At 34.2% G+C, this 13,653-nt stretch overlaps 1 protein-coding gene across 1 annotated transcript; it reads right to left on the reverse strand.

Annotated features, from left to right (window-relative positions):
• Positions 1–3,988: 3,988 nt before the first annotated feature.
• LOC134668022 (E3 ubiquitin-protein ligase BRE1A-like) lies at positions 3,989–7,243 on the reverse strand. Its single transcript, XM_063525463.1, has 5 exons — positions 6,149–7,243; positions 5,768–5,947; positions 5,414–5,593; positions 5,063–5,239; positions 3,989–4,990 (listed from the first exon to the last, which is right to left on the reverse strand). The coding sequence occupies exons 1-5, from the start codon at positions 7,211–7,213 to the stop codon at positions 4,679–4,681; spliced, it is 1,914 nt and encodes a 637-aa protein (XP_063381533.1). The 5' UTR covers positions 7,214–7,243; the 3' UTR covers positions 3,989–4,678.
• Between the last annotated feature and the right edge of the window lie 6,410 nt (positions 7,244–13,653).

Here is a 13,653-nt window from a genome sequence, read left to right on the forward strand (position 1 = left end):
GATACCTACTTACATCATTTTATTTGACTGTTATACTTACATAACGTACTCTCTTTATTGTAAGCTGTCAACGCGATCACTTGTCCGGCTTTACATCTATTTTATAAAAAATCGGCCAAGTGCGAATCGGACTCGCGCACGAAGGGTTCCGTACCAGCTACGCAAAAAAAAAACGGTCACCCATCCAAGTACTGACCACTCCCGACGTTGCCTAACTTTGGTCAAAAATCACGTTTGTTAATTGTATGGGAGCCCCATTTAAATCTTTATTTTATTCTGTTTTTAGTATTTGTTGTCATAGCGGCAACAGAAATACCATAATCTGTGAAAATTTCAACTGTCTAGCTATCACGGTTCGTGAGATACAGCCTGATGACAGACGGACGGACGGACGGACGGACTGACGGACGGACGGACGGACGGACTGACGGACGGACGGACGGACGGACGGACGGACAGACGGACAGACGGATGGACGGACAGCGAAGTCTTAGTAATAGGGGCCCGTTTTACCCTTTGGGTACGGAACCCTAAAAATGGAAAAAATCACGTTTGTTGTATGGGAGCCCCACTTTAATATTTATTGTATTCTGTTTTTAGTATTTGATATTATAGCGGCAACAGAAATACATCATCTGTGAAAATATCAACTGCCTAGCTATCTAGGTTCATGAGATACAGCCTGGTGACAGACAGACGGACAGCGGAGTCATATAGTAATTTAATTTTTACCCTTTGGGTACGAAACCCTAAAAAATAAAAGATTTAGCTTTAAGTGGGGCTTAGTCAATTTGTGTAAAAATGTCGTATAATATTTATTTATTTATTATTTTATTTCAAACTTGTCCGTTTCCCAACTCAGAAAAGTCGTAGGTAGGTATAGATGCAAATATTAGGTTAAAGTTCGTGCTTAAATAAATGAAACGGTTCGTCCCTTCTACGCCAGTTGTTGGAGCCAACACCTTGAAAAGGGATCGAGACTTTAGCTAACAATATATCAATTTCATACGCCATCCGAAGATATCCTAAAGGTACCGTTTCGATTTAGACTTACTGATGCAGTAATGCGCCACGAGTGGCAACGACATTACTGTAAAGAGAGAGAGTGATAGAGAAAGAGAGAGAGAAAGAAAGAAAGAAAAAAAGAAAGAATAAAAATAAAGAATGAAAGAAAATACATTTATTTGTCGACATACCAAACCAGTTAATTACAAACATGACAGATCAGATAGACGTTAAAAAGACCCCCACTCAGGGTAATCCTATGGTAAGCCGCAGCGCTGATTTTCAGTGGGGCCTAACTTATAATAAACTTAAAGCTAAGCAATACAGACGATAATTAAATTAAAACAGACAACACATAGAGGAAAAAATCAATAGAACAGTAACTAAAACATAACATAAAGTATTGCTGCTGCAGATGTCAAGAATTTTGTATTAAATTTGACGTGACACCATAACTGCAGCAGTATTGCAAAGCAACATTTTGGAGTGTATCCAAGTTGCGGCCCGCATTTTTGTCAATGTCGTGCCTCATTACTGCAACAGCAAGGTGCCTACCATACAATCGGATAGCGACCGCAGCAACGTGTCTACAGCTTTTATGCGAGCAACTTGATAAATTGAGCTGTTGTCGATGACGCAATTAGAACGTTCAATACCACACCACACTCATTTTTTTCAAAGAAATTGACATTGATATCATGATATCACCCGAGTGAACGGTCTAGTAGAGTGATGTGCATAAAGCTATTAAAACCACCACTTATGTTCTCGGTGAGATATGTTTAAGGAAACAGCATAATCTATATTGTACTACTTACATATATTCTATCTATATTGTTCTTCACTTGCATGCTTCTGTTTTATCTCCCTGTAAAAAAAAAGATACATCAGCGATATGATGCCCGGTTTTTTTTGTCGTAGAAACTCATCGTTCGATCTAACAATGTCAGAACCGTCCAAACTCTGAAACGTGCTATTTTAAAGGGGTTAAATAAATTGCAAAGCTCCGGCTTGTTCAAAGAAAGCTATAGCACGTTAGCACAATAAAATGAAATTAAATACTTAGTAAAAATGTGGTGTCTAAAATTGCTTGCTATAGGAACCTAATTTGGGAGATGAAAAAGCGAACACAAATTATATTATAGAAACTTTATTAAACCTAAGATCCTGCCAGTGGTAAGTTTGTGATTTAATCCTAACCTGCGAGTCCTGTGTGAACCTTTAACTTGATTTGACGACACCTAATTTTAGAACTTAGCTCAGTGGACAGCTGGGCCGCTTAACAGGTCCAGAATAAAGCTTCACACAGAATTCTACTTATTTTAAGAACTAATTTATTTTTATACTAAATACTATGTACCAGGATTTTCAAATGTCTTTATCTTACTTTAGTGGTTGCTCAAAATTCTAAATTTACTCTAAACTTTGCAGCTGGCGCTGATGCCCTACTAAATTAAATCATGGAAAGGACCGACCTCAGAATTTAAACGTTCCTCAGATGCAGCGGGGTGACAGGCTGCTTTCCCCGGTGAAGCTAGATGCTGAGCTGTGACGTAGAGCTCAGGGGCCGCGCACGTGGTACCAAAGTGACGTGGCAGAGGCAGATGGCGTGCTTAAATTCCTCGCTCCAGGAGGTCTCCAAAACTAAATTGACTTCTAGGATTTTGAAGCTTTTTGAGATAAATTACTCAACGAATGAAATAAATGAATGAATAAATGAATGAATGAATCCCGGCTCCTGAAAACCGAGAAAAGGTTATATTAGCCTACGCCCTTTATGGCCGCTAGAAAAGAGATGAAACCATTGGAAATTTGGCTCACCGCACTGGTAGCTGCTAAGCCTTCTGGCGGAGCGCTCCCTTCCCTCGAGCAGGAGTCTCTCTGCAAAGAACCAAAATCTGGTTAAGAACAAACCCACAACGTCTCGCGCCATTGTGGAGTTGATCACCACGAAATTTAATTTCTACTCACTCAGTGGAGCTTCCGAAGGACTCAAGCCGTTTCCATCTTTCAGACCACCATGCCGAAAGTGTGGTCTTCCCACAAATTGGGCTCTTGCGAGCGAGTGTCCCCAGAGGGGGTCCCGAATCAAATGTGCATATCATTCTCGAATGATCTCCAATATGGAGTCCCTGAGAGCCCTAACAAAAGGTAATAGGGTGGTAGTCCCTTGAAGACACAAATCCCACGAAAATTCTGTCTGAATTATTTAGACAATTTCACTCCTGAGCCTAAGCAATATATTTTTACCATTTAATCTAATATTGTTTCATTCCAGAGCCACTTTGTAAGTCTGTAATTTCTATGTTTTGTTTTACATCAAAATTGTTTTTTATCTAATAAATCATACCTAATTCATACAAAGTTTTCCTGGAGTGACAACATAAATATCTCAAGTTTTAATTATTTTTAGTCATATGACAACCCCGACAACAGATATGGTGGGGTCTTGTAATTGCAACTAAAAATATTGAAGTCATAACTTCATCATCTGATAATTCTATATATATATAGGGAAATATGTTTTTCTGTAAAATTATGCATAAGTCAAATTTTATGTAGATTTTATTCTACTGTCATAACAAAGAAAAACTCTGAAGAATAAAGAGCTATTGCCAATAGTTCTGACAAAGGCAGCAATAGTTGCAATTACCCCTCCTGACCAGTAATTGCAACTAATCGTTTTATCTCCACATTTTTCTATGTGTATTGTCTATGTGTGTATTTTAAACACAAAGACTAAGAGAATCTTCATAGGATTGTGACACATATCTCCTTGTAACTACGACCAATTTCGCATAAACATACTTTTTTGCCGTGGGTCTGGTAATTGCAACTAAATTCTCAAAAATAGTGATGGGAACCTTACCGCAATTTTATCGACAGTCATGTAGTGTCTGCCATCGACACGCCAAGAAGACCATGGTAGCAGAAATAAAACTCAGGGATAAACTGTTATTTTTAAAATCATATATTTTTTATGCAATGTTTTTTAGTTGTTAAACAGACTAAAAAATAATAGCTATATTTTTATTAATCATCATAAAATAGTTTACTTATGCTTAATCAAACAGCCTTTTTACTTTTATCAGACTACTAAATAATTAGTAATGTTACGTAGTTACGTTTCCTAGCTTCAACTAATGACAAGAAATAAGTATTTTATGCATACTTAAACTATTTTATCTAGCTTTATCTTTATTAATCTAAATAAGTAACTTAATCAAACAGCCTTTTTTAACTTTTATCAAACTATTTACTAATTAGTAAGGTTGCAAAGTTACGTTTCCTAGCTTTAATTAATGCCAAGAAAAAAGTTTTTTATGCATACTTAAACTATTTTGTCTAGCTTATTTTTATTAATCATAATAATAAAATATTTTATGTTTATTTATACAGTCTTTTTTAGTTATATTTTGAAACTATTTACTAGTAACTAACAAGAAATAAGTCTTTTGGTATATACTTAAATTAAATAAAGTTTTTGTACTGAATACCATACTAATTAATATGAAAAATCGTAACGTAACGTAATTTATTACGTTTATAAGCTTCTATTAGTAACATGAAATTAGTTTTAACACTTAAATTAAATAACGTTTTTGTACTTAATACTATATGAATAATTGTTTACATTTCCCAAATGTCCATTCTCTCAGAAAGGGTAACTTGTTTACTTACATTCAAATATCTCTACCTTATAAGGAAATATCACAGTGTCTCTTTGTTCATTTAACACAGGTTTTGGTAAACGTGAGATCACATCTTTTTTTTCTATAATTGAAATATCATCTTCAACTAACCTAAATTCTCTGTTATTTTTATAAGATTTGAGTCCTTTTACTACAATTTTTTCTTGGTTGATTTGATCAATAAGGCAAACGTATTTGTAGGTTCTTTTGCCTTTGATCGACTGAAATGCAGCAAGAATAAAGTCTCCCTCGTTGAGATCGTTATTTACTTCGGAGGAATTCGGCATATCGTTCTGAAAAAAAAAAACTTGCTAACCGATCTTATATAAGTATGCATTTTTTGTATATATAACTTATATACTTACTTCCTTCCCTCTTAGTGATTCCACCATCCTGTTGTTAATAGATCTTTTCGTTACTCTTTCTTCTTTCATTTTAAGCATATCTTTTTCTTCTTTCGATGTAGATTGTAGCGGTTCTTGCAACTCTACTTCACAAGCGTCGTTCAAAGTAGATCGTTTTTTGGTAAAATTCACTTCTTTCTGAAAATTTAGTTTAATATTTAAACAACCCTATAAGTTATATAATGAATAAGTAATATAAAATAAATATATAAATTACATTTATATCATCACATATTTATAATAATATATATTTAACGTTATACAGTAAGTACTTATCCTATTTTATTGTGTATATAACTTAAATATACTTACTTCCTTCCCTCTTAATGATTCCACCATCCTATTGTTATTAGTTCTTTTGTTCACTCTTTCTTTTTTCATTTTACGTGTATCTTTCTCTTCTTCTTTCGATGTAGATTGTAGCGGTTCTTGCAACTCTACTTCACAAGCGTCGTTCAAAGTAGATCGTTTTTTGGTAAAATTCACTTCCTTCTGAAAATTTAGTTTAATATTTAAACAACCCTATAAGTTATATAATGAATAAGTAATATAAAATAAATATATAAATTACATTTATATCATCACATATTTATAATAATATATATTTAACGTTATACAGTAAGTACTTATCCTATTTTATTGTGTATATAACTTAAATATACTTACTTCCTTCCCTCTTAATGATTCCACCATCCTATTGTTATTAGTTCTTTTGTTCACTCTTTCTTTTTTCATTTTACGTGTATCTTTCTCTTCTTCTTTCGATGTAGATTGTAGCGGTTCTTGCAATTCTTCTTCACAAGCATCTTCCAAAGTAGATAGTTTTTTGGTAAAATTCACTTCCTTCTGAAAATTTTTAAACAACCATGTAAGTTGTATATCAAATAACTAAAATAAATTAAATACATAAATTACTTTTTTTACTACATATTTATAATTATTATATATTTAAGGTTATAAAGTACTTATCCTATTTTATTTTACTAACATTTATGAAATATGAAGAGAAGTAGGTAATTATTTTTTTTTACCTAAAATACGACTTACGTTTATATTGACATCCTTTTCTCCGGATATTTGTTTTCGTCTTTTATTTACTCTTTCGCTTTTTAGTTTAGGTTTCTTCTCTAAATTTTCGTTAGTAGTTGATAGTAATGGCTCTTGCAAATCTTCGTCAAAGCTCTCATCACACAACAATCTTTGAGCAAAGGCAGCTAAATCTTCATCATCAGAATCATCCATCGGTGTGTATGAACAATCGCTTTCACTGTCCGATTCCAAATTCTTTCTTTTTTTAGATTTGCTTTTTTTGTCAATCAACTTTTTCTGTTTCTTTTTCTCGTTTTTCTTTTTGTTGTTTACTCTTTTAAGTTTATTGAGTCTTTTAATTTCTTCCGCCTTTTCTTTTTCATCTTTCTTTTTTTTCATACGATCAATAGCTTCTTTGTAAGTTAATATCTCTGCTTCTTGACTAACGCGTTTTCTTGAAGTTTTAGGTATGTCACTACGTGAAATGGTCTCCAAAAGAAGTTCTTCAAATGAAACATGTTCATCTTTCTGTTTTTGATAGCTAGTTGAAGTGAGTTCGATATTGCTCAATATTTTGACGTTACCAGAGCCACTGTTGGTAATATTGGAATTGGTATTTTTAGAAAGTGAAATTAAAAACGTTTTAGGGTCTTTCACGCGTTTGGGTAGATCTATTTCTTTCTTCCCACGATTAAGGATCTCAAGCCACATGCTCGTGCACATACTCGTGAGTGTTGGAACTTCATTTCTGTCCTGACTTTTATCTTCCTGAGTGCCATTTTCTACCTTCCTTCCTTCTTCAGCATTATTATTGGCAACGCTATGAGACTGTTCATTTTGTTGGCGAATATGTTCTTCCCATTTTGACCATGAAAGCTTGTCAAACTTTTCTTTTGGAATTGTATCACGATTCAACGGATATATACCAGATTTTCTAAAGCCATTTTGAATGATAACTGGGTTCAAATCATTCCATATCTTAGTTATGATCCTGGCAAATTCTGGTTTTGGAAGCTTTGCACCCACATGGAGTCTTTGCCATTTTACCAATTCACTGTCCCAGTTGTCTTTCATAGGTTTCATTGTGCTGCAGTCTAATGGTTGCAGAATATGGGATGAGTGCACTATGATAAAATCAAACGAACAGGGTCTTACTGACAAAAAAATAAAGGATTATCAAGAGAAAATAAAAGAATTAGAATCGAATTACACGGAATCACAGTATAAAGTAAAAAAACTTTCGCAGCGATTAAGCAAACTTCTTAAAGATTATAAGAATATGAACAAAAAATATACAATTTTAAACAATCAGCAAAACTCCTCGAAGTCCTTACAAAGAACAATATCTGAACTAAGGAAAAGTACTCAGGAATTAAAACAAATTACACATAGAGCTATAAAAAAACAGGATGACATCAGCTGCCACGGAAATGTAGAGCTACCAGTTTCGAATGATACTTCGCTTTTGAATTCCAAGAACATTACGAGTACCGCGACAGTATTGGGAAAACAGACAGACAATAAAAGAAAGCCAAATTTACTACTCGTCTCAGATTTTCACGGCACGGAGATCATATCAATATTATCAAAAATACGCCGTAATGACTATAACTTCTGCGGTGATATTATCTACTTTGCGAATACGGAAAGGGTTCTTCTAGAAATTGCTGAAAAAACTAAAGACTTTACAAAAAGTGATTGTGTAGTGATTATGTGCGGCGGAAGCGATTTTAATGTCAACTCCCCGAGGAGAATAGTTAAATATATTGAAGACGCGGTTAGGTCTTTAGCACATTGTAACGTCATAGTTTGTACTGTACCTCTAAGCACTAACGAAGGCTCTCAAGCCTTTAACTTCTTTGTTAACAGGTTAAACATAGAATTAGGTATGACTTTTACAAACAATGTCCATTCACACTTATTAAATATTGACCAAAATTTGACATTACATGATTATAAGTATGATGGCTACAAACTTAACATAAAGGGAAAATATAAACTAGCTACATCTCTCAATGGAATGCTTAAAGAACTAAATCACAAATTCTACAATAGCATGAATTCTTTTTTAGGCCAGAATTAACCGATATACAAGTAGATTCTACTACCAACTTTTGTATATTACATTTAAATATTAATAGGTTAAGAAATAAACTACTAAGCTTGGAAGCATTTATAGAGTTGGATCTGCTACATAAACCTAATATTATAATGCTGACCGAAACGTGGCTGGAACCCGGCGAATTTGAAACTATACACTTGCCTGGTTATATTTTACTAAGCCACTCAGTACGTGCCATGTCAAAGGGAGGTGGCACTGCGATATTTGTTAAGGAGGAATTATTAAATATATGTAAAGTAGAAAACATGTCCAATTATTGTACCGAAGGTTCGTTTGAAGTATCTACAATCAGTCTGAAGCCGCCTAAATCTAAAAAAATATATCTTATTGTCTTGTATAGGAGCCCTAATTCCAACTATGCAACCTTTATGAGTTTATTGGATAGCTATTTAAGCAGCATAAGTTCCCATAACATTGTTATTTCAGGCGATTTTAACATTAACTTCGCGGCGGAAGATGATATTAGGACCAAAGAGCTTCTGCAGATGTTACTCGAGCATAACTTAAGACCTACTATTTCGGAATCAACTCGTACAACAGATAGTACCTCTTCCACAATAGACAATATAATAACTAATTACCATGACATAATCAGTGCTCGTGTCGTGCCATGTGCTTTTTCGGACCATGATGCTCAAATTCTTGATATCTATCTCGCATGCTGTCCACAGAACCAGCCATGTCAATTCAGAATGAAAAGAGTTTTTAAAGAAAGTGCAATGGCTGCTTTCCGAGAGAATCTGAAGAGCATTGACTGGGACAGTAGATTTAAGAATTCTGACTGCAACAAAATGCTACAAATATTTTATGATATTATACAAAATTTAGTAAATAAACACTTTCCTTTCAAAAAAGTACCCTTCAATAGAAACTCAAAGAAATGGTTAACAAAGGGTATTAAAAAATCGAGTAATACTAAAAGAAAACTGCTTATATCCGTCAGAAACTCGAAAGACGAGTCACTAAAATCATACTACAAGCTATATAAAAATATTTTTAAAACTACTCTTATAATAGCCAAAAAAAATTATATTCGTAACACCATTGCTAATGCTAAAATCAAATCTAAGGCTGTATGGAAAATGGTTAACGAAACTACTGGAAAAACTAGCAAACGCAATAAAAATCACAAAATAATCCTTAAACTAAATAACAGTTTGATAGAAGATAGTACACAAGTGGTAAATGAACTCAATGATTATTTTGTTCATATAGGCAAAAGCGCTGTAAATCTAAATGACATTACTTATATGAATTTACTCCGACATTTAAACATCAATAACGTCAATTCTATATTTTTGAATCCTATAATTGAACCTGAGGTGATCAAAATCGTAAAAAACCTAAAAAATACTAATTCAATGGGACCCGATGAATTAAATACCACGCTTATTAAAACTCATATTGATATCCTCTGCATTCCGCTCTGCATTATTTTTAATACTAGTTTCTTGGAGGGAACCTTCCCGGACCTACTTAAACGCGCGAGAGTTGTGGCCATACATAAAAAAGGAAGCAAATTAGAATTAAATAATTATCGTCCCATCTCAGTTCTGTCGATTATAGCTAAAGTTCTCGAAAAATGTATAGCCAATAGACTGGAAGCACACTTCATAAAAAACAATCTCTTCTGTAAACACCAATATGGGTTTAGACGTAATAAAAATACATCGGAAGCTGTGAACAACTTAGTAACGGAGGTATTACAATGCCTGAATCGGGGCTCTAAATGTGGAGGGGTATTCTGTGATTTAACAAAGGCGTTTGACTGCGTTGATCACAGAATACTACTCGATAAGCTAAAGTATTACGGAATACGTGGTACGGCACTAGAACTTTTAAAATCATATCTATCTGAACGATCTCAGTTTGTTGAAATAAAAGAACCGTTGAAGGACAATGTGATCCGATCTGATGAGAAACAAATAAAATATGGAGTTCCTCAAGGATCCGTTCTGGGACCACTCCTCTTTATAATATTTATAAACGACCTGCCGAACTGCATTAACTGTGGGACTACTTATCTGTACGCAGACGACACCAGCATAGTCTTGAATGCCGATTCTGAAGTTACGTTTAACGATTTGATACAAACCTGCTGGAATGAGCTGACTACCTGGTTCGCAGCAAATGGTCTACGTATTAACTGCAGTAAGTGCTTTTATATGATCTTCCGTCGCTGCAGTAATAGTCCTGACTTTGAGTGCAACATTCCTATATCTAAATCCAACTGTGTATGTTTTCTGGGAGTAAATCTTGACCCGTATCTAAGGTGGAATATCCATATTGACAAAGTTAATAAGAAGTTGGCTAGTGCATGCTATGCGTTAAAAAGTTTAGCTAGTAGCTCAGATAAATATATATTAAAAAGTGTCTATTACTCTTATTTTGAAAGCATAATCAGCTATTGTATTGAAGCTTGGGGTAACGGTGTCAATATAAACTCTATCCTGTTAAAACAAAAAAAGGCCCTCAGAATTATAGAAGGCTGCGCTAGGGTACCTGTCACACATAGAAATATGTTCATAGACAATAAAATTTTGACCGTAGTATCGCTGTACCTGTATCGTATATGTTTGTTTATCCACCGTAATAAAGAATCATATCGCACGGTTGGCCAAAGTCAGAATTATAACTTAAGAAACAATGATAAACTAGCACTACCTGACTCTAATTATGTACACTTCAACAAAAGTTTAAGTAATAATGCAATTAAAGTATATAATAAGTTGACCAAAGATATACGGGAATGTGACGATATGAAATTATTTGACGTAAAATTGAAAGAATATTTTATAAATAGGCCATATTATTCTATTGACGAATATTTTGCTAATGTATTAAATTAACCTGACATTATCCATAATTATTATTATTTTCTTCTGTTTCTTTGTTTTACTTGTGTTGTTTATATCTAGTTTTATTCTTTGTATATATTTTGTTGTGACTTATTATTATAAGTGAAATGAACTGTATTTGCATGCATGCAACTGTGCTTATTTATAGCAAATAAAATTTGATTGATTGATTGATTGATTGAGTGAGCCGGCAGTTTAAGAACTGTTATCTGGTTGGCCATTAGAAGTTCTATAACACTCAAGTCTACATGTGTTGAATGGCCATCAAATATTAATAAGACTGGCCTTTCCGGTCCAATTGCTGGTATGAAAACCTTTGCGATATAATTTTCGAATATTTTGGTTTCCATCCACCCCTTACGGCTTCCAACATACGCTGTATTAACATTTTCGTTTTCGAAAAAGCAATTCGACCCTAGTTGTTTCCCCTGAAATACTATCAAGGGAGGGATCTTTTTACCGAGCGCATTTGAAGCTAACAGTACAGTGGTGTTATTCCTTCCAGGGGACGCAGTTGTTCTAGTAGAAGGGTACCCCTTCAGGCCAACAACTTTAGTCTTGGTGGGGTCGTTGCAGAAGCTGGTCTCATCTAAGTTATATATATGTTGGGGTTTGTCTTCTAGTTCCAGTTCCTTCGTTATGCGCTCCAACAAATCAAAATAATTGTTAACAGTGAAAGGATTGCAGGCTTTTTTCCTGGCAACCTCTACGGACTGTGGTTTTTTGACACTTAATCTGTGTCGCCTTTTAAAACCCCGAAACCATTCTTTGCCAGGGTAATCATCTTTGAAACGAGTTATGAGTCCGTTCCTTTGTATATAAGCACATATTAATTGTTTAATCTCCTTTGATGTAAGCGGAAACTCACACTTTTCCATTTCGTGAATAAGAGCAGCCACTCTGCTTTCCCAAGCTGTAGATAATTCAGTAGGCCTGCCAGGCGTCGTTTTTTTGGCACCACGCGTTCCGTATACACGGTGAATTATAGTTGATCTTGGTATATTATATCTTTCTGAAGCTTGATAGCTGTTCATTTTTTTGTTTTGTACATTTTCGATTGCTTCCATTAAGTCATTAAGAGAATATTTTGCTTTTTTTTTACGTGTTGACATCTAAAAAAATATTTTTTATAATATATTAAAAACCAGTTGTATGAATCAAGTAAGTATAGTGCCTAGTTTCATCAAATTCCATTCGATCATTAAGCGGTAGAAACATAGAAAATAGCAAACAGGCGATACTTATTTATTTATTTAACCATTCGTTGTACACAATAAACTTATGAACAAAAACTACATGTAGAAAAACGACACAGCAGGCCCTGCTTATTTCTACAAAAAAACCTGTTACAGCAGAACTAAGTAAGTGAAAAGGCAATAAAAGATACGCGGATACAAATAAAAAGGCGGATAAATATGTATACATACCGGCACAATTAGCGGAATCTTTGTACCCCAAAATAATGTACACCCGGTCCGTCGTGGGTAAGAAGAACAAAATTTAACAATATTACCAATTTTGGATCTTTTTTTTGTGAAACTGTTCATATCAGCTAATTGCATATTTTTAAATTTCCATGCTTTTAATAAAAATAAGCAAAATCATACAACAAATTTAATATTAAACCATGGACATATTAATTTGGTACGTTGTATCTGATAACATTTTCATGAAAAATAAACGTAATTATCTTGTAACCACCCTTTTCTTAAGTTACGCTAAATGTGCCGGTGTGTTATGTTATTAGTGATTGTACCGATATATTCGTGTTCACTGCCACATCACTAGCTTTTTCAAATTTCATACAAAAATTGGCAGCTAATTGTAACTAACCTAAAAATTGCAAAATAGTTGCATTTACCAGACTTTGCATTTTTTGTCTGGTAAACGTAACTACAGAGAAAACTCGGAAAATATTCATCGTAGAATAAAACAAATACAAACAAAATGACTTACCGTGATTAGTTACAACTTTTCTTGTGAAAAAACTTGCGAGGAACCACTAAAAACTATTTTTTAGAATAAAAATGCGCACCGTGTCCATCCGACGCCAGCAGACTCAAAATGGCGGATGACAAAAAGCTTTATAACTCCCACAATTCTTGAGCTTACAGCGCCATCTACATTTTTGAGGTAGAACTTTTAGTATTAAATTGAACGAGTCTGTCGTTTTACAATAAAGTAACCCTAGAGGGAGTTATTGAAGTTAGTTGCATTTACCGAATAGTTGCAATTACAAGACCCCACCTTAAGCATCGAGAGGTGCATCTGAATGCAACAGATTATGCAAAGAAATGCAATCAATGAAATTTGTTTCGGACACCGTTAAAAACGTTGAAATTAGAAGAGGGATTTTTCTTTTAATTATCAATCGACCCAAAATACTTATTTTAAATTTAGAAAAATGTGCTACGTTACAACTCCCAAACGGCTCCCGGCGGCCTAACTTCCGTTCCTGTTCATATCCAGTTACGAACAAATATGGCGGCGAAATATTAGATAAGGGTAATTGTGGACTCGATAAATTGGATAAGCTATACAGT

Source organism: Cydia fagiglandana, chromosome 10 (assembly GCF_963556715.1).
Source record: "Cydia fagiglandana chromosome 10, ilCydFagi1.1, whole genome shotgun sequence".
Lineage (NCBI taxonomy): Eukaryota > Metazoa > Arthropoda > Insecta > Lepidoptera > Tortricidae > Cydia > Cydia fagiglandana.